Source organism: Dromaius novaehollandiae, chromosome 34, assembly GCF_036370855.1.
Source record: "Dromaius novaehollandiae isolate bDroNov1 chromosome 34, bDroNov1.hap1, whole genome shotgun sequence".
Taxonomy (NCBI): Eukaryota; Metazoa; Chordata; class Aves; order Casuariiformes; family Dromaiidae; genus Dromaius; species Dromaius novaehollandiae.
This window is the reverse complement of record NC_088133.1, coordinates 1,153,133-1,174,823: the sequence shown is the minus strand read 5'-3', so window position 1 is coordinate 1,174,823 and position 21,691 is coordinate 1,153,133. Positions and strand designations below refer to the sequence as shown.

At 70.4% G+C, this 21,691-nt stretch overlaps 2 protein-coding genes across 3 annotated transcripts; one reads left to right on the top strand and one right to left on the bottom strand.

Moving 5' to 3' along the window:
* The first annotated feature begins 2,332 nt into the window (after window positions 1-2,332).
* Window positions 2,333-11,502, top strand: KLC3 (kinesin light chain 3). Its single transcript, XM_064503078.1, has 12 exons — window positions 2,333-2,408; window positions 4,180-4,423; window positions 4,997-5,282; window positions 6,301-6,520; window positions 8,160-8,247; window positions 9,119-9,220; window positions 9,705-9,878; window positions 9,961-10,048; window positions 10,641-10,678; window positions 10,934-11,052; window positions 11,165-11,222; window positions 11,313-11,502. The coding sequence occupies exons 1-12, from the start codon at window positions 2,389-2,391 to the stop codon at window positions 11,382-11,384; spliced, it is 1,509 nt and encodes a 502-aa protein (XP_064359148.1). The 5' UTR covers window positions 2,333-2,388; the 3' UTR covers window positions 11,385-11,502.
* Window positions 11,503-11,506: 4 nt separating this feature from the next.
* On the bottom strand, window positions 11,507-21,266 carry ERCC2 (ERCC excision repair 2, TFIIH core complex helicase subunit). 2 transcript variants are annotated; one of them, XM_064503065.1, is made up of 23 exons: window positions 21,211-21,266; window positions 19,969-20,068; window positions 19,809-19,886; window positions 19,667-19,729; window positions 19,465-19,578; window positions 18,633-18,749; window positions 17,984-18,100; window positions 17,727-17,850; window positions 17,526-17,622; window positions 17,318-17,451; window positions 16,441-16,609; window positions 16,207-16,325; window positions 15,563-15,632; window positions 15,172-15,241; window positions 14,824-14,925; window positions 14,672-14,735; window positions 14,008-14,119; window positions 13,806-13,898; window positions 13,649-13,721; window positions 13,489-13,559; window positions 12,405-12,548; window positions 12,183-12,326; window positions 11,507-12,098 (listed from the first exon to the last, which is right to left on the bottom strand). In XM_064503065.1, the coding sequence occupies exons 1-23, from the start codon at window positions 21,213-21,215 to the stop codon at window positions 11,543-11,545; spliced, it is 2,736 nt and encodes a 911-aa protein (XP_064359135.1). In that variant the 5' UTR covers window positions 21,216-21,266; the 3' UTR covers window positions 11,507-11,542. The 2 variants fall into 2 exon arrangements, with proteins under 2 accessions (XP_064359135.1, XP_064359136.1); XM_064503066.1 differs by having other exon boundaries at window positions 11,872-12,098; window positions 13,998-14,119.
* Between the last annotated feature and the right edge of the window lie 425 nt (window positions 21,267-21,691).

Below are 21,691 nucleotides of genomic sequence, written 5' to 3'. Positions count from 1 at the left end.
ATGCATGGGTGCCCTGAGCCTTGCACGGGTGCCTTGCGCCTTGCACGGGCGCCCTGCACCTTGCATGGGCATCTTGCACCTTGCACGGGTGTCCTACACCTTGCACAGGTGCCCTGACCCTTGCACGGGTGCCCTGCACCTTGCACGGGTGCCACGCGCCTTGCACAGGTGCCCTGCGCCTTGCACGGGTGCCCTGCACCTTGTACGGGTGCCACACACCTTGCACGGGTGTCCTGCACCTTGCACAAGTGTCCTGCACCTTGCACAGGTGTCCTGCACCCTATTCTCTGCTCGGGGCTTGCTGTTTCACCCCGTGCACACGCTCTCTTGCACGCTGCACCCCTCCCTTGCACGCTGCACCCCTCCCTTGCACGCTGCGTCGCCCGCTGCCCAGCCCATGCAGGGCACCCAGCGCCTCGCGGGGTCCCAGCACCCGTTGGGCGGCCCAGGTAGAGAAGGATGCGGGGGGAGAGGGAGGGAGGGAGGTGCAGGAGGAGGGAGGAGGATGGCGGGAGGGATGGAGGGATGGAGGGATGGGTGGCGCGGGGGAGGGATGAAGAGGATAGAGGGATGGAGAGAGGGCAGAGGGAGGAAGGGAGGGATGAATAGAGCGGATGGAGGGATGGAGGGACGGACGGAGGGAGAGAGGGAGGGATGAATAGGGAGGATAGAGGGAGAGAGGGATGGAGGAAGGGATGAATGGAGAGGACAGAGGGAGGGAGGGGTGGAAGGACAGGGGAGGTGGAGGGAGGGAGAGGGATGGAGAGAGGGACGGAGGGAGAGATGGAGGGATGGAGGGAGGGATGAATGGAGAGGATAGAGGGAGGGAGGGGGAGATGAAGGAATGGTGGAGGGAGAGGGGAGGTGGAAGGAGGGAGGGAGGGAGAGACGGGGAGAGGGGAGACCCAGGCAAGGAGGGGCCGGCCACAAGCCCCCCACCCACCTGGCCCATGGGTGCCCCTCGGGGACACAGTGACACCCCCATCCCCGGAGCAGGGCCCAAAATAGCTGCGGTGGGTGCCAGCGTCCCCCCCCCGTGTCCCCCCACCCCATTGCACGGGGGGTCCGTGGCGTGTGGGGGGGTCAGGGTGCCGGGGCACCCAGCGGGTGCCGTGACCCCGGGGGAGGATCCGCTGGATCAGGGCAATTCTAGCCGGGGACCAGCCCCCCCCCCCGTACCCCCCCCCCCCCGCCGGCACCCGGTATTTTTAGGCCGGGTCGGGTTACGGGTGGGATCCGGTGTCGGGGCCGGGCGGGTGCTGGGGACCCCGGCGGGGGCACCCGGAGGGCCGGGCGGCAGGAGGGACCCGGCACCCGGGGGCGGGGGAGGCACACCCCCCGCCGGGGTGGGTGCTGGGGGGGATTTGGGGTGCGGGTGCCCCCCCCAGGCAGGGCAGGGTGTCTGTGCCCCCCCAGAGTGGGTGGGTGGGGGTCAGGAGACCCCCAGGGTGGGCATTGGGGGGGTTGGGACCCCCCCAGGGGGGTCTGGGTGACCCTGGGGTGGGCAGGGGGGATCAGGAGCCCCCCAGGGTGGGCATGGGGGGGGTTGGGACCCCCCAGGATGGGTACAGGGGCTCTGGGTGCCCCCAGGGTGGGCACGGGGGGGTCAGGTGTGTGCATGCGTCCCTTGCCTCTGGGGTGCCCCACAGCTCCGGGGGTTCCTCTTGACCTTGGGGTGCCCCCTAACCCCATGGGGTGCCCCCTATGTGGGAGATGTCCTTGCCCATGGGTGCCCCACACCTCTGGGGCGTCCCTTGCCCATGGGGTGCCCCATAACCCCGGGGGTGTCCCTTGTCCTTGGGGTGCCCCCTAACCCCAGGGGCACCCCCCACCTTCATCGTGTCCCTTTCCCACACCTGTGGGGTGCCCCATGCCCATGGCGTGCCCCACAACCCCATGGGTGCCCCACAGTGTGTCCCTTGCCCTTGGGGTGCCCCCAAACCCCATAGGGTGCCCCATAACCTCATGGGTGCCCCACATTTCTAGGGTGTCCCTTGTCCTTGGGGTGCCCCCAAACCCTATGGGGTGCCCCATAACCCCATGGGTGCCCCATAACCCCGTGGGTGCCCCACATCTCTGGGGTGCCCCACAACCCCGTGGGTGCCCCACAACCCCATGGGGTGCCCCATAACCCCGGGGGTGCCCCTCGTCCTTGGGGTGCCCCCAAGCCCCCCGGGGTGCCCCACACTTCGGCGGTGCCCCTCGCCCACGGGGCGCCCCACAGCGCCGGGGGTCCCGCCGGCAGCACCACCCGGGGCCGCCCCCCGCCTCCGGCCCGGTCCCGGTGCGGCGGGAGGGGAGGGTGGGGGGGCGCCCAAGATGGCGGCGGCGGGGGCGGCGCGCGGGGCATTGTGGGGCCGCGGCGGGCGCAGGTGAGCGGCGGCGGCGATGCCGGAGCCCGGCGGCAGGTGCGTGCGGCCGCCCGCGCCGCGACACCGGCGAGCGCCGGTTCGAGCCGGCCCGGGGGGGGGGGGCGGGGTCCGGTTGGGGGGCGGCTTTGAGGTGGGGGGGGCCGGTTTTGGGGGCCGGGCCGGGCCGGGGGGCGCGCGCGGGGCGGGGCGGGGGGGCGGGGGGGCGGTGCGCATGCGCGCGGGGAGGGGGCTGGGGAGGGGGCGTGTGCGCATGCGCGCGGGGAGGGGTCCTGGGGAGGGGGCGTGTGCGCATGCGCGCGGGGAGGGGGGTCCTGGGAGGGGGCGTGTGCGCATGCGCCCGCCGCCGAGGGGCGGGGGGCGCGCGGGCACTCGCGCGGGCAAGCGGGGCTGCGTGTGCGCATGCGCGTGCGGGGAGGGCGCGCGTGCAAGGGGGCGCGTGCACGGGGGGCTGCGTGTGCAAAGGGGGGCACGTGTGCAAGGCGGGGGCCACGTGCAGGTGCGCCCGCGTGCAAAGCCGGGTTGTGTGGGCAGGTGCTAGTGCAAAGCCGGGTTGTGCGTGCGCGCACGAGTGCCGAGCCTGGTGGTGCACGCACGCGCGAGCGCAAAGCCCAGTTGCGTGTGCGTGCCTGAGTGCAAACCCAGCTTGTGCGTGCACGTGTGCGTGCAAAGCCGGGCTTAGCGTGCGCGTGCGAGTGCAAAGCCGGGTTCTGTGCGCAAGCACAAGCACGCGGGCAGCTTGGGCAGGCACACGTGAGTGCAACGGCAGGTTGAGTGTGCCCGTGCGAGTGTAAAGCCAGGCTTTGTGTGCACGCACGAGTGCAAGGCAGTTTAGCGCAAAGCCCCGGGTGACGGCTGAGAGGTGCACACGAGCGTGCGAGGCGGGGGGGTGGGTGCCCCCTGCCCGTGCCAGGCTGGGTGGCGGGGGGTAAGCGCTGGGCGTGCACACGCGTGTGCAAGGCCAGGCTGCACACGTGTGCCGGGGCGCGGGCGCACGAGGCCTTTGCACGTGGTGCCCGCGGGCCGGCGTGGGAACGCCGAGTGCGTCACCCGGCCGAGCCGCCCCCGGGGCGCCGCACCCTTGCTGGGTGCTGGCACCGCTCCTGGCACCCGTGCCCGGCTCCGGCACCCCTGCACGGCACCCATGCACAGCACCAGCACCCATGCATGACACCCGTGCCCAGCTCTGGCACCCATGCATGGCACCCGTGCCCGGCTGTGACACCCGTGCATGGCACCAGCACCCCACGCACAGCTCCAGCACCCGTGCATGACACCCACGCCCAGCTGTGACACCCATGCATGACACCCATGCCCAGTTCTGGCCCCTGTGCATGGCACCAGCACCCCACGCACAGCTCCAGCACCCATGCATGACACCCGTGCCCAGCTGTGACACCCGTGCATGGCACCCACGCCCAGCTGTGACACCTGTGCATGGCACCAGCACCCCACGCACAGCTCCAGCACCCGTGCACGACACCCACGCCCAGCTGTGACACCCATGCATGTCACCCATGCCCGGCTGTGACACCCGTGCATGGCACCAGCACCCCACGCACAGCTCCAGCACCCGTGCATGACACCCACGCCCAGCTGTGACACCCATGCATGGCACCCACGCCCAGCTGTGACACCCACGCATGACACCCATGCCCAGTTCTGGCCCCCCGTGCCCAGCACCCATCCCCGCAGCGCCCCATCTCGCCCATCCCCAATGCCAGGCCACCCATGCCCCCCCGGGGCAGGGAGGGGGCACCCAGACCCCCCCCCGGGCGCGGTGACCCCCAGCAGCCCCTCCGCCCCGCAGGCTCGGCGGCCCCATGGCGGCGGCGGGCGGTGGGGAGCCGGCGGGGCGCCCGGGGCCCGACGCCCTGGTGGTGGGCGCCCGGCAGGTGGTGCAGGGGCTGGAGGCGCTGCGGGCCGAGAGCCGGGAGCTGCTGCGGGCGCTGGAGCCGGCGGCACCCCGCGACGCCCCGCAGCCGCTGGCCGAGAAGCGGGAGCTGGCGCGGCGCTCGCTCGCCGGCATCGAGCTGGGCCTCGCCGAGGCGGAGGTGGGTGCTGGGGGCGGGAGGTGGAGGTGGGTGCTGGGGCTGGGTGGGGGGACCAGGATGGGTGCTGGAGCTGGGTGGGGGGACCAGGATGGGTGCTGGACCTGGGTGCTAGGGCTGGGGTGGGTGCTAGAGCTGGGTGGGGGGACCAGGATGGGTGCTGGAGCCAGAATTGGGTCCTAGAGCTGGGGTGGGTGCTAGATCTGGGTGCTAGATCTGGGGTGGGTGCTAGAACTGGGTGCTAGAGTTGGGATGGGTGCTGGAGCTGGGTGCTGGAGCCAGAGCTGGGTGCTAGAGCCAAGTGCTGGGTGCTAGAGCTGCAAACTGGAACCAGGTACTGGGTGCTAGAGGTGGGTGCTGGAGCTGGGAGGGGTGCTGGGTACCAGAGCTGGGTGCTAGAGCCAAGTGCAGGGTGCTAGAGCCGGGTGCTGGAGCCAGAACTGGGTGCTAGAGCTGGGTGCTGGAGCCAGGATGGGTGCTGGACCCAGGATGGGTGCTAGAGCCAGGTGCTGGAGCCGGGATGGGTGCTGGAGCAGGGTGCCGTGCGGGTGCCCGACGCCCTCCCTCCGCCCCCAGCTGCTGCTGGGGCTGTGGGCGCACGTCGGGGCGCTGGAGGCCGAGCGGCAGCGGCTGCGGGCCCAGGCCACCCGCCTGGCCCAGGAGAACCTGTGGCTGCAGGAGGAGCTGGCGGGTGCCCGGGCCCGGCTCGGGCGCAGCCAGGAGGCCGTCGCCCGGCTCCAGGAGGACACCCGGCGCCTGGAGCTCGCCGGCCGCCCCCCGCGCCCCTCGACGCCCCGCGACGCCGACCGCAAGGACAGCCTGGCCTCGCTCTTCGGCCTCGACGAGGATGAGCAGGATGAAGGTAGGGAGGTGCCCGGGGCCGTGTCCTTCCCCATGACCAGCTCCAGCTCCTTCCCATGGCCATGACCACCTCCATCTCCTTCCCCAAGACCATGTCCAGTTCCAAGTCCTTCCTCATGGCCATGACTACCTCCATCTCCTTCCCCATGGCCACGACCACCTCCATCTCCTTCCCATGGCCATGTCCAGCTCCAGGTCCTTCTCCATGGCTGCTTCCAGCTCCTCGTCCTTCTCCATGACCATGCCTTGCTCCACATCCTTCCCCATGGCCGTACCCAGCTCCGTGGCCAGCTCCCTGTCCTCCCCCATGGCCTTGACCAGTTCCATGTCCTTTCCCATGACCATGACCAACTCCATGCCCAGCTCCAGGTCCTTCTCCATGGCTGTGTCCCACTCTACATCCTTCCCCATGGCCATTCCCAGCTCCCTGTCCTTCCCCATGACCATTCCCAGCTCCATGCCCAGCTCCAGGTCCTTCCCCATGGCCATTCCCAGCTCCCTGTCCTTCCCCATGACCATTCCCAGCTCCATGCCCAGCTCCAGCTCCTTCTCCATGGCCATTCCCAGCTCCTTGTCCTTCCCCATGACCATTCCCAGCTCCCTGCCCAGCTCCAGGTCCTTCCCCATGGCCATTCCCAGCTCCCTGTCCTTCCCCATGGCCATTCCCAGCTCCATGCCCAGCTCCAGGTCCTTCCCCATGACCATTCCCAGCTCCATGCCCAGCTCCAGCTCCTTCTCCATGGCCATTCCCAGCTCCCTGTCCTTCCCCATGGCCATTCCCAGCTCCATGCCCAGCTCCAGGTCCTTCTCCATGGCCATTCCCAGCTCCCTGTCCTTCTCCATGGCCATTCCCAGCTCCAGGTCCTTCCCCATGGCCATTCCCAGCTCCATGCCCAGCTCCAGGTCCTTCCCCATGGCCATTCCCAGCTCCATGCCCAGCTCCGGGTCCTTCCCCATGGCCATGCTGGCTCCACGTCCCCCCCCGGCCGTGCCGGGCTCCGACGCCGCCGTCCCCGCAGGTCCCCCGGCCTCGGCGGTGGCGGAGGCAGCACCCAGCGGCTACGAGATCCCGGCGCGGCTGCGCACGCTGCACAACCTGGTGATCCAGTACGCGGCGCAGGGCCGCTACGAGGTGGCCGTGCCCCTCTGCAAGCAGGCGCTGGAGGACCTGGAGAAGAGCTCGGGCCACCGCCACCCCGACGTGGCCACCTTGCTCAACATCCTCGCCCTGGTGTACAGGTGAGGGCTGGGGGGGCTGGGATGGGTGCTGGAACCGGGATGGGTGCTGGAACCGGGATGGGTGCTGGAGCAGGGATGGGTGCTGGAACTGGGATGGATGCTGGAACCGGGATGGGTGCTGGAGCAGGGATGGGTGCTGGAGCTGGGATGGGTGCTGGTGGGGTGGTGGATGCTGGAACCAGGATGGGTGCTGGAGCTGGGATGGCTGCTGGAACTGGGATGGGTGCTGGAGCAGGGATGGGTGCTGGAACCGGGATGGGTGCTGGAGCAGGGATGGGTGCTGGAACTGGGATGGGTGCTGGAACCGGGATGGGTGCTGGAGCAGGGATGGGTGCTGGAGCTGGGATGGGTGCTGGTGGGGTGGTGGATGCTGGAACCAGGATGGGTGCTGGAGCTGGGATGGGTGCTGGAGCTGGGATGGGTGCTGGAACCGGGATGGGTGCTGGAGCAGGGATGGGTCCTGGAATCAGGATAGGTGCTGGAGCTGGGATGGGTGCTGGAACGAGGATGGAGGCTGGTGACACGATGGGTGCTGGAACCGGGATGGGTGCTGGTGGCATGGCGGGTGCTGGGATAGGTGCTGGAGCTGGGATGGGTCCTGGAATCAGGATAGGTGCTGGAGCAGGGTTGGCTGCTGGTGGGGTGGTGGGTGCTGGAGCTGGGATGGGTACTGGAACCAGGATGGAGGCTGGTGACACGATGGGTGCTGGAACCGGGATGGGTGCTGGTGACATGGTGGGTGCTGGGATGGGTGTTGGAGCTGGGATGGGTGCTGGAATCAGGATAGGGGCTAGAGCAGGGATGGGTGCTGGTGGGGTGGTGGGTGCTGGAACCGGGATGGGTGCTGGAACCAGGATGGGTGCTGGAGCTGGGATGGTCCTGGAATCAGGATAGAGGCTGGAGCAGGGATAGGTGCTGGAACTGGGATGGGTGCTGGAGCAGGGATGGGTCCTGGAGTCAGGATAGGTGCTGGAGCTGGGATGGGTGCTGGAATGAGGATGGAGGCTGGTGACACGATGGGTGCTGGAACCGGGATGGGTGCTGGTGACATGGTGGGTGCTGGGATGGGTGTTGGAGCTGGGATGGGTGGAGCTGGGGTGGGTGCTGGTGGGGTGGTGGGTGCTGGAGCTGGGATGGGTGCTGGGACGAGGATGGAGGCTGGTGACACGATGGGTGCTGGAACCGGGATGGGTGCTGGTGGCATGGCGGGTGCTGGGATAGGTGCTGGAGCTGGGATGGGTGGAGCTGGGGTGGGTGCTGGTGGGGTGGTGGGTGCTGGAGCTGGGATGGGTGCTGGGACGAGGATGGAGGCTGGTGACACGATGGGTGCTGGAACCGGGATGGGTGCTGGTGGCATGGCGGGTGCTGGGATAGGTGCTGGAGCTGGGATGGGTCCTGGAATCAGGATAGGTGCTGGAGCAGGCTTGGCTGCTGGTGGGGTGGTGGGTGCTGGAGCTGGGATAGATGCTGGAACCAGGATGGAGGCTGGTGACCCGGGTGCTGGAACCGGGATGGGTGCTGGTGACATGGTGGGTGCTGGGATGGGTGTTGGAGCTGGGATGGGTGGAGCTGGGACGGGTGCTGGAGCAGGGGTGGGTGCTGGTGCCCCCTCGCCCACCGCTCACCCACCCCCCCGCAGGGACCAGAACAAGTACAAGGAGGCCACGGACCTGCTCAACGACGCCCTGGGCATCCGGGAGCAGACGCTGGGCGCCGAGCACCCGGCTGTGAGTGGGGTCCTGCGCCGGCCGCCTGGGCACCCTGGGGTGCCCCGGGGAGCAGGCGGGTTCCTGTCCCCCGAGGGTGGCAGGGGGACGGCTGGGGGTCTGTGTCCCTCTGTCCCCAGGGTGCCCTGGGGGGGTTCAATGTCCCTAGGGTGACCAGAAGGTCCATGTCCCCAGGGTGACCAGGGGCTCCCCAGGGGGAAACCATGTCCCCAGGGTGTCCGTGTCCCCAGGGTGCCCAGGGAGGTCCATGTCCCTGGGGGTCCCTGGGGTCCGTGTCCCCAGGATGCTGGGGGTTCCCCAGGGTGTCCGTGTCCCCAGGGTGCCCTGGGAGGTCCATGTCCCCAGGGTGACCAGAAGGTCCATGTCCCTGGGGGTCCTTGGGGGTCCATGTCCCCAGGATGCTGGGGGTTCCCCAGGGTGTCCGTGTCCCCAGGGAGGTCCATGTCCCTGGGAGTCCATGGGGTCCATGTCCCCAGGATGCTGGGGGTTCCCCAGGGGTGTCCATGTCCCCAGGGTGCTCAGGGAGGTCCATGTCCCTGGGGGTCCCTGGGGTCCATGTCCCCAGGATGCTGGGGGTTCCCCGGGGGTGTCCGTGTCCCCAGGGAGGTCCGTGTCCCCAGGGAGGTCCATGTCCCTGGGGGTCCCTGGGGTCCATGTCCCCAGGATGCTGGGGGTTCCCCGGGGGTGTCCGTGTCCCCAGGGAGGTCCGTGTCCCCAGGGAGGTCCATGTCCCTGGGGGTCCCTGGGGGGTCCGTGTCCCCAGGATGCTGGGGGTTCCCCAGGGTGTCCGTGTCCCCAGGGTGCCGGTGCCCAGGCCGTGGGTCCCGTGGGTGCCGGGGGCTCGGGCCCCATCCTGTCCCCGTCCCCGCAGGTGGCGGCGACGCTGAACAACCTGGCGGTGCTGTACGGCAAGCGGGGCCGCTTCCGGGAGGCCGAGCCGCTGTGCAAGCGGGCGCTGGAGATCCGCGAGAAGGTCCCGCGGGTGCTGCGGGCGCGGGGGTGGCGGGGGGGGGGCGGGGCACCCAGCTCCAGCGCCCAGCCCCATGCTGCCTCTGTGCACAGCAGCCCCGTGCTCGCCGGGTGCTGGGTGCTGAGCACCCAAAACCACCTCTCCTGGCCCCCCAGGAGCTGAGCACCCATAACCACAGCTCCTCACCCTTCGGTCCTGGGTGCTGAGCACCCATAACCACCTCTCCTGGCCCCCCCAGGAGCTGAGCACCCATAACCACCTCTCCTGGCCCCCCAGGAGCTGAGCACCCATAACCACAGCTCCTCACCCTTCGGTCCTGGGTGCTGAGCACCCATAACCACCTCTCCTGGCCCCCCAGGAGCTGAGCACCCATAACCACAGCTCCTCACCCTTTGGTCCTGGGTGCTGAGCACCCATAACCACCTCTCCTGGCCCCCCCCCCCCCCAGGAGCTGAGCACCCATAACCACCTCCCTTTGCCCCCCCAGGTGCTGGGTGCCGAGCACCCCGACGTGGCGAAGCAGCTCAACAACCTGGCGCTGCTGTGCCAGAACCAGGGCAAGTTCGGCGAGGTGGAGGGCTACTACGGGCGGGCGCTGCGCATCTACGAGCGGCGCCTGGGCCCCCGCGACCCCACCGTGGCCAAGACCAAGACCAACCTGGTAGGGGGGCCGTACCCCCCCCGGGGGTGCCCTGTAGCACCCATGGGTGCCCGCTGATGCCCACTCTGTCCCCCCGCTCCAGGCCTCCTCCTACCTCAAGCAGGGCAAGTACAAGGAGGCCGAGGAGCTCTACAAGGAGATCCTGAGCTCGCACGAGCTGGGTGCCCGGGGTGAGCCGGGGCGGGGGCACCCCTGGGTGCTGCGCTGGGTTGGGGGGGGGGGCGGAGGGGTGAGTCTGGGCCTGGGGGGGGCAGGACACATGGGGGACACCAAGTATGGGGGTGCCGGGGGGGTGGTGACCATGGCTATGGGGTGCCAGGGGACATTGGTGGCCCCAGGCATAGGTGACCATGGGCAGGGGGTGCCAGGGGACATGGGTGACACCAGGCATGGGGGTGCCAAGGGACATGGGTGACCATGGCTATGGGGTGCCAGGGGACATTGGTGACCCCAGGCATGGGTGACCATGGGCAGGGGGTGCCAGGGGACATGGGTGACCATGGCTATGGGGTGGCAGGGGACTTGGGTGACACCAGGCATGGGGGTGCCAGGGGACATGGGTGACCATGGCTATGGGGTGCCAGGGGACATTGGTGGCCCCAGGCATAGGTGACCATGGGGTGCCAGGGGACATGGGTGCCACCAGGCATGGGGGTGCCAGGGGAGGGGGTAACCCTGGCTATGGGGTGCCAGGGGACATGGGTGGCACTGGGGGAGGGGGGGGTGCCACGTGTCCCGCTCCCGTCCCCTCTCTCTGCCCAGGTGACTCCGGCCAGGCCAGCGCGGCCCCTCCGAGCAGGGTAAGGTTGGGGGGGGGGGTCCCAAGGGTGCCCTGCCCAGCGGGGGGGACTCCGAGGGCACCCTGGGGACCCAGTTGGGGTGGGGGGACCCTGCCTGGCTTCAGGGCACCCTGGGGACCCAGTTGGGGTGGGGGGACCCTGCTTGGCTCCAAGGACACCCGGGAGTCCCGGATGGGGTGGGGGGACCCTGCCCCATTCCCAGGACCCCCCAGGCACCCAGATCCCCTTCCTCACCCCCCCCCCCCGGCACCCAAGGGTGCCCTGCAGCGGAGCAGCTCCTTCTCCAAGCTGCGGGAATCCATCCGGCGCGGGAGCGAGAAGCTGGTGTCGCGGCTGCGAGGGGAGGGCGCCCGCGGCGCTGCCCCCAAACCGGGGTAAGGCGGCTCGGGGCACCCCGGGGGGGGTCGGGGCACCCCGGGGGGGGGCTCGGGGCACCCCAGGGTGGCGGCTCGGGTGCCGAATCGCCTCTCCCTCCCGTCCCGGCAGGCTCAAGCGCGCCCGCTCCCTCAACGTGCTGCCCGTGGGCGAGCGGCCGGCGGCTCCGGTGAGTCCCCCGGCCCCGCGGCCTCCCCCCGCCTCCGGCCCCGGCTCGGCCTCGGCTCATCCCGGCGTCGTCCCTGTCCCCGGCCCCCAGGTCCCCGAGCGGCCCCGGCCCGAGCGCCGCACCCTCAGCGCCAGCACCCAGGACCTGGCACGCGACGCCTGAGCCGAAGCCCGCGCGGAGCCGCGTCCGTCCGTCCGCCCGCGGAGATCCGTGTTTGTCGCGTTTAGAGGCTGTAGCAGGGAGCCGGGCGTCGCGGCAGGGAATAAAGCGCAGAGACGCAGCGGTGGCCAAGCCGGGGGCTCCTGCCTCCGGCCGTGGCTTTATTTCGGGGTGCAAATACAAAAAAAAGGGCAAACCAAGAGTCCCTGCACAGCAGGGAGCCGGCGGGAAGTGCCGGGACCGAACGTGCAGCTCCGAGCGTGGCCGGGAGGGAGCCGGGATCCGCTGTGCAGCTCCGAGTGCGGCAGTGGGGGAGATCCGGGCTCCAACGTGCAGCTCCGAGCGCGCTGGGGGCTGGATCCGGGCGCCGACACACGGCTCCGAGTGCAGTGAGGGGGGATCCAGGCTCCAACGTGCAGCTCCAAGCGCGCTGGGGGCTGGATCCGGGCTCCAACACACGGCTCCGAGCGCAGTGAGGGGGGATCCAGGCTCCAACGTGCAGCTCCGAGCGCACTGGGGGCTGGATCCAGGCTCCGACACACGGCTCCGAGCGCAGTGAGGGGGGATCCGGGCTCCAACGCGCAGCTCCGAGCATGATGGGGGCAGCTCCGGGCTCCGACGTGCTCACACTTGCTGCGCGATCTGCTCGATGCGCTGCAGGATCTCCTCCGACTGCAGCTGCTCCAGCGTGAGCAGGGAGAGCCCCAGCTGGTCCTCCTGGCGCGGGGAGGGCGGCGGGTGAGCCGGGGGGGTCCCCCGGGCCCCCCGCGTCCCCCCCCCGGCCCCCCCGGCGCCCCTCACCCGGTGGAAGGGCTGGGCCATCTGGCGCAGGAAGAACTTGGCCACCTGCACGGCCTCGTCCACGGTGAGGTTGAGGTTGGCGTCGGTGATGTGCTCCTGGATCCAGCGCGGCAGCTTGCCCCGCTTGTCGGCCCGGGCGAAGCGCTGCGGGAAGGAGCGTGGGTGCCCGGCGCCGGTGGAACCCCCCCCCCCCGGCCCCCAGTGCCCCCCCCCGGCGCCCACCTTGTCGGCGAAGACCATGAGGCCGTAGTCGGTCTTGCCGCGCAGGGCCCGGCCCACGCACTGGGCCGCGTGGCGCATGGCGTCGAAGGTGAGGAAGTCGTTCTCCCGGATCTGGAACTGGTCGCGCAGGTACTCGAGCCGGGCCTGGGGGGCGAGACGGGGGGCAGAGCCCCGCGGGTGCCAGCCTGTGGCCCTGGCGAGCCCCCCCAGGTCCCCGGGGGTCCTGCTGTGTCCCCTGGGGGGCCGACTGGGCCCCATGGTTGCCTGGATGTGCCCTGTTGTGTCCCCAAGGTGCCTGGTTGTGCCCCACTGTGCCCCACCATGACCCTGGGGTGCTCAGCTGTGCCCCATGGTGTCCCCAGGGTGCCTGGTTGTGCCCCACAGTGTCCCTGGGGTGCCCCGCTGTGCCCCACGGTGTCCCTGGGGTGCCCAACTGTGCCCCATGGTGTTCCTGGGGTGCCTGGCTGTGCCCCACTGTGCCCCGCCATGACCCTGGGGTGCCCCACTGTGCCCCACAGTGTCCCCAGGGTGCCCAGCTCTGCCCCATGGTGTCCCTGGGGTGCCTGGTTGTGCCCCATGGTGTCCCCAGGGTGCCCAGCTCTGCCCCACTGTGCCCCACAGGGTGCCTGGCTGTGCCCCACGGTGTCCCCGGGGTGCCCGACTGGGCCCCACAGTGTCCCCGGGGTGCCTGGCTGTGCCCTACTGTGCCCCACAGTGTCCCCAGGGTGCCTGACTGTGCCCCATGGTGTCCCTGGGGTGCCCCTGGGGTGCCTGACTGTGCCCCACAGTGTCCCCGGGGTGCCTGGTTGTGCCCTACTGAGCCCCACAGTGTCCCCAGGGTGCCTGACTGTGCCCCATGGTGTCCCTGGGGTGCCTGACTGTGCCCCACTGTGCCCCACTGTGTCCCTGGGGTGCCCAACTGGCCCCACGGTGTCCCCAAGGTGCCTGGCTGTGCCCCATGGTGACCCACCGTGTCCCTAGGGTGCCTGGCCGCGCCCCACGGAGTCCCTTGGGTGCCTGGCCGCCTCTCTGGGTGCCTGGCTGCGCCCATGGGTGCCCCGCTGAGCCCCCCGCCCTCGCTCACCTTGAGGATGCGGCTCTGGGTGTAGACGTAGGGCACCCCGAACATGATGACGGCCCGGCCGTAGTGGTGCACTGCGGGCGGCGAGGCGGGCGCTCAGGGCGTCCCCGGCGTCCCCACGTCCCCGTGTCCCCACGTCCCCAGCCCGGGCGCGGGCACTCACCGAAGTCGATGCCCTCCGACACCTTGCCCCGGGCCACGGAGAGCAGGATGGCGCCCCGGCCGTTCTCGCAGGCCTGCGGACCACCCCCGGCGTCACCCATGGGTGGGGGGCACCCAGCGGGACCCCACTCCCCCCCCCCCCCGCCGGCGGCACCTACCTCCTGGTACTTCTCCAGCGCCATGCTGGTCTCGGCCCCGTCCTGCGTCTCGATGAAGATGAGCTTGTTCCTCTGGATGTTCTCCAAGATGCCCTGCGAGGGGGGACGGGGGTGTCACATCGCGGCCCTGGGCCACCCCAGGCCCCCCCAGGGGACCGTGGCCACCCCAGGGGACGCGGCGGGGGCCCCTACCTGCTCGTACCACGAGGCCACGATGTTCTCCATGTACTGGTAGCTGGTGAAGAAGGCGACGATGCCGTCGGGGACCACGGCCGACATCTCCAGCAGCAGGTTGCCGTAGTTGCGGATGACGGCTGCGGCCGCGGAGCGCCCCGTCAGCTCCCCGCGCCCCCGCTGCCACCGTCCCCCGGGCTCTGTCCCCTCCTGGCCCTGCCCCCCAGCCCTAAACCCCTGTCCCCAGCCCTAAACCCCTGTCCCCAGCCCTGTGACCGTGTCCCTGTCTCCCCTGGCCCTAAATCCCCTCTCCCTGTCCCCATTCCTGTCCCCACAGCCCTATATCCCCTGTCCCTGTTCCCTCCAATCCTCTAATCCTGTCCCTGTCCCCAACCCTATATTCCCCTGTCCCTGTCACCCCCCAGCCCTATATCCCCCTGTCCCTGTTCCCCCAGCCCTATAACCTTGTCCCTGTCCCCCCAGCCCCATATTCCCCTGTCCCCATCCCCCCCAGCCCCATATCCCCTGTCCCTGTCCCCATCCCTGTCCCCAGAGCCCTATCTCCCCCAACCCTGTCCCCTCCAGCCCTATATCCCCTGTCCCTGTCCCCATCCCTGTCTCCACAGCCCTATATTCCCCTCACCCTGTCCCTGTCCCCCCCAGCCCTATATCCCGCCGTCGCTGTCCCCTACCGATGTCCTCGCGTGTCTCGAACTTGGAGCTGATGGCCACCTGGTCATTCCCACGGCCCACGATCTGCCAGGGACGGGGACGCCGGTGACACGGGGGTCCCCGATCGTCCCCGGCTCCGAGCCGGGTCCCCCCTCCGCTCCCCTCTGCTCACCATGGGGCAGAGGCAGGTCCGCGCCAGCGTCATGGTGAAGGTCGCCATGGTGACGGGGCGGAAATCCAGGATTTTGGGGTAAATGTCCAGCGGCGAGAGAGTCTGGGGAGGGGAGAGAGAGGGGACGTGGGGCTGGGGACACCCCTGCCGGGCCCTGTGGCCCTGGTGGGGACATGGAGGGGACAACGGGGAAAGGAGAAGACATGAAGGAGATGGCAGGGGGGACACAGGGTGCCAAAGGGGACACAGGAACAGGGGGGACACAAGGTGGCGGGTGACGCAGGGCAGCCAGGGGACACGGGGGACATCGGTGGGGCTGGGGGACACGGCGGGGGGCCGGGGACTCACCCCTGACGTGATGATGACGGACTGGAAGCGCTCGAAGACGGGCTTGATGGCGATGGAGGCGTCCATGCAGCTGGGGCGGGGGACAGGGACGGGTGACAGGGCCACCTCGGGCACCGCCACCGTCCCCCAGGATCCCCCTTGCCCCCAAATTCCGGTGCCCCCCCCCAGACCCCTCTCCGGTCCGTGTCCCCCTGTGCCCCCAGCTTTGACCCAGACCCCCCCATGTCCTCCTGTGCCCCCCCAGATACTCCTGCGCCCCCCCAAACCTGCCCCCCATCAGCCCTGTGTCCCCAGCTTCGACCCAGCCCCCCTGTGCCCCCCCCAGATACCCCCGCACCCCCCAAACCTGCCCCCCATCAGCCTCGTGCCCCCCAGCCCCCCCAGCCCCCACCTGAAGTGCAGGATGGGGTTGGCGATGGTGGGGGTCCGGTCGTCGAAGGGCTCGATGATGATGGTGAAGCCTGGGAGGGGGTGGGGGGGGCACCCTCAGGGCCAGCTGGGGGGGCAGCCGGCGCGTCCCTCCACCCCCCAAGCCGGGCACAGGGTGCCCCCCGCCCCGAACACCCACCCAGCTGGGTCACCCATCCGCAACCTGATCAGCCAGGACTCCGCTTAGTGTACTGGGGGGATTGGTCCCAATTCGGGGGGGGTCATGGACCATCCCCCCCACCCAGGGGTCTCATTCCCCCACCTATGGGTGCTCAGGGACCATCTCCAGACCCCGCTTATCCCCCAGGGCTGGGATTTTGGCGGGGGGGGGGGGGCACAACCTGGGTGTGGGGGGCCACCCCGGGCACTCCCTGGGGACAGCGCGGCAGCCTTGTGCCTGGTGCCACCGGGCCCGGCCGTCCCCGAGGTCACCTCGGGGTGGGGGGGGGGACGAAGCCGCTTAGCGCTAAGAGGATCAGCGGGCGCCGGGGATCGAGGCAGTATTTATATCCCGGGTGCAGGTAGGGCACCCACCGCCGGGCCCCCCCCGGAAAGGGACCATCCCTCTTCCCCTGCCCCGGGGGGGGGCCCAGGCGTCCGGCTCACCCTTGGCGTAGGTGCTGACCAGGGTGGCAAAATTAGCGATGAGGGTGATGGCGGAGAAATCGGCCATGTCCACGATCTCCAGCGTGCGCAGCAGCGAGCGCAGCCGCTCGGCGCAGAACCTGGCCCGGGGGGGAGCGGGGGGGACGGCAGGCGTCACCGGGGGTGGGCACGGCCCCCCCACGGCAGCCCCCGCCGCCGCCGCCACGCCGGGGAAGGGCCCGGGGAGGCGCTTACCGGAGCGGCTTGCGCTCGATGCACACCTTCTCGTAGACGTCCTTGAGGAAGGCCGGGGGGCTTTCCTGCGCCACGTGCTGCACCCGCACCCGGGCCTTCAGGTACTCCAGGAAGCGCTTCATGAAGCCCACGAAGTGCTCGGCCGTGCGGATGCTGCCCGGCACGGCCTCTGCGGGGACGGTGCCGCTCAGGGGGGCTCCGGGACCCCCCGGGCGCCCGCGCCCACCCGGGGTGCAGACCGGAGCGTGTCGGGGGCTGTTTTGGGGCTGGGGTCACCCCAAAGGGCGCCCAAGCACGGGTGATACCTCTCCGGAGGTGTCCCACACCCAAGAGGGTCTTGGGGACCCCTCAGGGTGCCTGAGCCCCCCCAGAGCAGAGACCGGAGGGTGTCGGGGGCTGTTTTGGGGCTGGGCTCACCCCAAAGGGCTCCCGAGCATGGGTGATGCCTCCCTGGATGTGTCCCACACCCAAGAGGGTCTTGGGGACCCCAAAGGTGCCTGTGCTCACCCGGGGCGCAGACCGGAGGGTGTCGGGGGCTGTTTTGGGGCTGGGGTCACCCCAAAGGGCGCCCAAGCATGGGTGATGCCTCTCCGGAGGTGTCCCACACCCAAGAGGGTCTTGGGGACCCCAAAGGTGCCCGTGCTCACCCGGGGTGCAGACCGGAGCGTGTCGGGGGCTGGTTTGGGGCTGGGGTCACCTCAAAGGGCTCCCAAGCACAGGTGATGCCTCTCCGGAGGTGTCCCACACCCAAGAGGGTCTTGGGGACCCCTCAGGGTGCCCGTGCTCACCCGGAGCAGAGCTCGGGGGATACCAGGGGCCGGTTTGGGGGTCCCCCAAGGAAAGGGACGGCCACCCCGGCCACCCCGTCCCCACGTACCCTGGAGGATCTCGTCGGGCAGCACGGGGTTGGCGAGGTAGACGTCGGTCTCCCGCGCCACGTTGGCCTCCCGCAAGCCCTCCACGAGCCGCCTGTACTCCTCCTTCAGCCTCTGGGCGTCCGTCTCCTTGATCCTGCCGGGGAGGGGACGGTGAGACGAGGCGGGGGGGACGCGCTGGGGACGCGGGGGACGGCGGCGGGCACTCACTTCTGGATGGTGGCCTGCAGCGTGGCCACGTTGGCCTGGCAGCGGTCCAGCGTGCGGCGGGTGATGTTCACCCCCATGGAGTCGATGCAGACGTTGTCTGCGGGCAGCGACGCAGCCGGCTCGTCCCCCGCCGCCGCGCGGGGGGACGCCGGGGGACGCGCCCCGCTTTGGGGACGGCGGGGCGGCCGGGGGACGCCTCACCGATGTTGTGCGCCTCGTCGAAGACCACGACCGACTTCTTGGCCAGCTCTTTGGAGACCAGGTCGGCGATTTTGGGGTCCAGCAGGTAGTGGTAGCTGTAGACCACGATGTTGGCGTGCAGGATCTGCCGGGGGGGCTCGGATCAGGCCACAAAACATCCCCGGGGCCCCCCCAAGCCCCGCAGGGCAGCTTTGCACCCTGTGCGGCTCCCAGAGCCCCCCCCAGCTCCGGCACCCATGGGTGCTGCCCCCCCGTACCGAGTAGCGGGCGAGGAAATAGGGGCACCAGCCCTTCTGCCGCCCGTGGGCCTTCAGGTCGTCCAGGTTGTAGATGCCGTAGGGGATGGGCACCTCGCGCCCGTGGGTGTCGAACTCCTGCGGGCGCAGCGCAGGGCCGTGGGGGGCACCCGTGGGTGCGGCAGGCAGCCGGGACGTGGCGGGGGGATTGGGGGGTCCCCAGGAGCCAGCTAGGGAGTGGGGAGACCCTCGGGTGCTGGGGGGACCTCGGGGTGCCAGGCTGCGCCTAGGAGCTGCTCCGGGAAAGGGGGGGACCCTGGGGTGCTCAGCGGCCAGGGAATAAAGGGACCCTGGGGTGCCAGGAGGGGAATGGGGGACCCTGGGATGTCCGGGAGCCACTTGGGGGGGGACCCCTGGGTGCCTGGGAGCTGGCAGGGCCCCGGGGGACCCCCGGGGTGATGGGGACCCAGCCGGGAGGACCCCGGGGTGCCCAGGAGCTGGCGAGAGAGCAGGGTGACGCCAGGGATCCTGGGTGCTGACCGAGGCACGGGGGATCCCGGGAGTCACCTGGGGGAATCCTCAGGTGCCTGGGAGGTGGCAGGGCCCCGGGGGACCCCGGGGTGCCGGGGGGGTCCCCAGGGTGCCGGGGGGGTCCCCGGGGCGGCCTCACCTCGTAGAAGCGGCAGGCGGGCAGGGTGCCGTCGCGCTGGTGCTGCGCCCGCACGTGGGAGGCCGTCAGGCTCAGGCACTTGCTGTCCACCTCCTTCCCGAAGCGCAGCGAGGACACCTGCCGCGCCCCGCCCGCTGTCACCGGGCCACCGCCACCGCTGCCACCCCGTCCCGCTGCCACCGGGCCCCTGCCACCCGCTGCCACCCCGTCCTGCTGCCACTGGGGCCCCTGGGGCCCCACCACTGCTGCCACCCCGTCCCGCTGCCATCGGGGCCACCACCACCGCTGCCACCTTGTCCTGCTGCCACCGGGGCCACCGGGCCACTGCCACCCCGTCCCCACTGCCACCGGGTCCGCCGGGCCCCCCCCACCCACTGCCACCCCATTCCCACTGTCACAGGGCCACCAGACACTGCCACTCCCGTCCCCACTGCCACCAGGGCCACCAGGGACTGCCATCCCTGTCCCTACTGCAATCAGGGCCACCAGACACTGCCACCCCTGTCCCCACTGTCACCAGGGCCACTAGGCACTGCCACCCGCTGCCACCCCTGTCCTCACTGCCACCAGGGCCACCAGGGACTGCCAGCCCCATCCCTGCTGCAATCAGGGTCACCAGATGCTGCCACCCCTGTCCCCACTGCCACCAGGGCCACTGGGCACTGCCACCCGTTGCCACCAGGCCACCAGGGCCCTGGGACAACACCAATTGGGGTGGTGCCACCCCGCTGCCACCACTGCTCCCAGGGCCACCAGGCTCTGCCACCCTCGTTGCCGCTGTCACCCTGTCCCCAAGGCCACCGGGGCCACCAGGGCCACCAGGGCCACCCACCTCGGGGTGGATGCACAGGTTCTTCCTGGAGCTCAGCGCCAGCCCCAGGAACGGCACCTTCTCCCCCAGCTGCTTCTCGTAGAAATCCATCAGCTTCCGCAGCTCCTCGATCACCTGCGGCGATGACGGTCGGGCCACCAGATCCCCCCTCTGCCGGGGATCCCCTCTGGGATCCGCTTGCCGCTCCCAGCCTCGCACCCACCTTCTCGATCTCCGGCACCGTGCGGGAGCAGTAGATGAGCTTGGTAAGATCCAACGGCCGGGCCTGGTGGGGGGAGAGAAAGACGGTGCTAGAATCTGCCTGGATCATCTGGGATCGGCCAGGATCCGGCGCCGCCGCTCACCCGCTGATAGGCCACGATGAGGGACAGCAGCGACACCGTCTTCCCTGTCCCCGAGGGCATCTCCAGCACGCCGTGGCCCTGCGGAGAGCAGCGGCGTCACGCCAGCACGGGGCACGGGGACGTCCCCGGGGCCGAGGGGATCACCCGATCCCCGCCGCACCTTGGCGTCCAAGGTCCTCTTGAGCTCCAGCATGTAGGAGAACTGCTCGGGGTAGATGTAGTCGTAGGGGAAATACACCAGGAGGCCATCGATGTTGAGCCTGTGGGGAGAGGCGGATCAGGGAAACGGGGTGGGATCACGCGAGGGATCGCGTGGGATCCCTCCGCGGCGGGGAATTGGCTCTCCATAGCCCTGCTCCTGGCCTGGCCCCTGGGCTTGGCCTCGCTGTCCCCTCTCTGCGGGGGGTTTTGGGGGATCTGTGAAGCCGGCTGGGATCTGGTGGCTGGTGGGGCAGCTGGATCCGGCGGTGGTGGGGTGTGAGCAGCCATCGCCGCTGGTCCCTGGCCTCAATCACGGCCCCCAAATGGATCCGCTCTGCAGCCACAGCCCCCCGGCAGATCCACAGCCCACGGTAGATCCCTTCCCAGGGACAGATCCAGCCCCAACAGCTCCTCCCAGAGCAGGGCTGTGGCTGGGGCGATGTCTCCATGCCAGATCCACGTGTGCCCATGCTCTTGTGATCTGCAGGATCTCCATTGCCCCACCAGCATTATGGCCTTGCCATGGTACCAAAGCTGCCTGGGATCCCCGGGGATCACAGCCCTCCTGTGGCCCTGACACCACCCTGGATTTCCTGGGATCTCAGCCCGGGATCCCTCAGGATAATGGTCCTCCCACAGCCCCAACAATGCCCGGGATCCCCTGGGATCCCAGTCTCTCTGTGGCCCCCACATTGCCCAGGATCCTGAGAGATCATGGCCCTCCTGTGGCCCCAGCAGTGACCAGAAGCCCCCGGGACCACGGCCCTTCCCTCACCTAGGGATCCCTTTCGATCTCAGCCCTCTCACAGCCCAGCACCAGCCGGGATCCCCCGGGATCCTGCCTTGACATCGCCCGGGATCCCAACCCTCCCCTCGCCCTGGCGTCCCCGGGGATCCCGACCCTTCCGTGGCTCCAACGCTGCCAGGGATCCCCCAGGATCCCGGCCCTCCCGAGGCCCCGACGCCACCGGGGATCCCCGCGATCCCGGCCCTCCCATAACCCCGGGATCCCCCGGGATCCCGGCTCTCCCGTAGCCCCAACACTGCCCCGGATCCCCGCTCTCCCGTAGCCCCAGGATCCCCCGCGATCCCGGTCCTTCCGCGGCCCCAGACGCCTCCCGGGATCCCCCGGGATCACAACCCTCCCGTGGCCCTGACACCTCCCGGGATCCCCCGGGATCTCCCCCTCTCCCCCGCTCACTTCATGGCTCCCGCCGCCTCCACACGCCGCCGGCCCGGCCCCGCCCCCTCTCCCGAGGCCCCGCCTCCGCCGCCTGTTCCCACCTGGGTCCGCCCCACCTGCCATTGGCCAATGGCCGCCCCGCCTCTCTCTCCCGATTGGCCGCGCGCGCCGCCCGTCAGGGCGGAGGGGCGGGGCTCGCCCCACAGGGCGGGAAAGGCCGTATGGGCAGGCAGGAGCAATCGAGCGCAGAGCGCGCAGAGGAGGGCGGCGAGCCGAGCACCGAGCCCGCCGAGCGGGCAGAGTTAAGGTGATGGGGACGAAAGATGAAGGGGAGGGCGGCCCGGGCCCCCCCACCGGGATATGTGTGTGTGGGGGGGGACAGGCCATGCCGGCACCCCCCCAATCCAGAGCAGGGTCCCCCTCGGCCTCGTCACCCGCCCTCCACGGCCGAGCAGGGTCCCCAGCTGTGTCCCCCCCCCCACGCGGAGCAGCGTCCCCC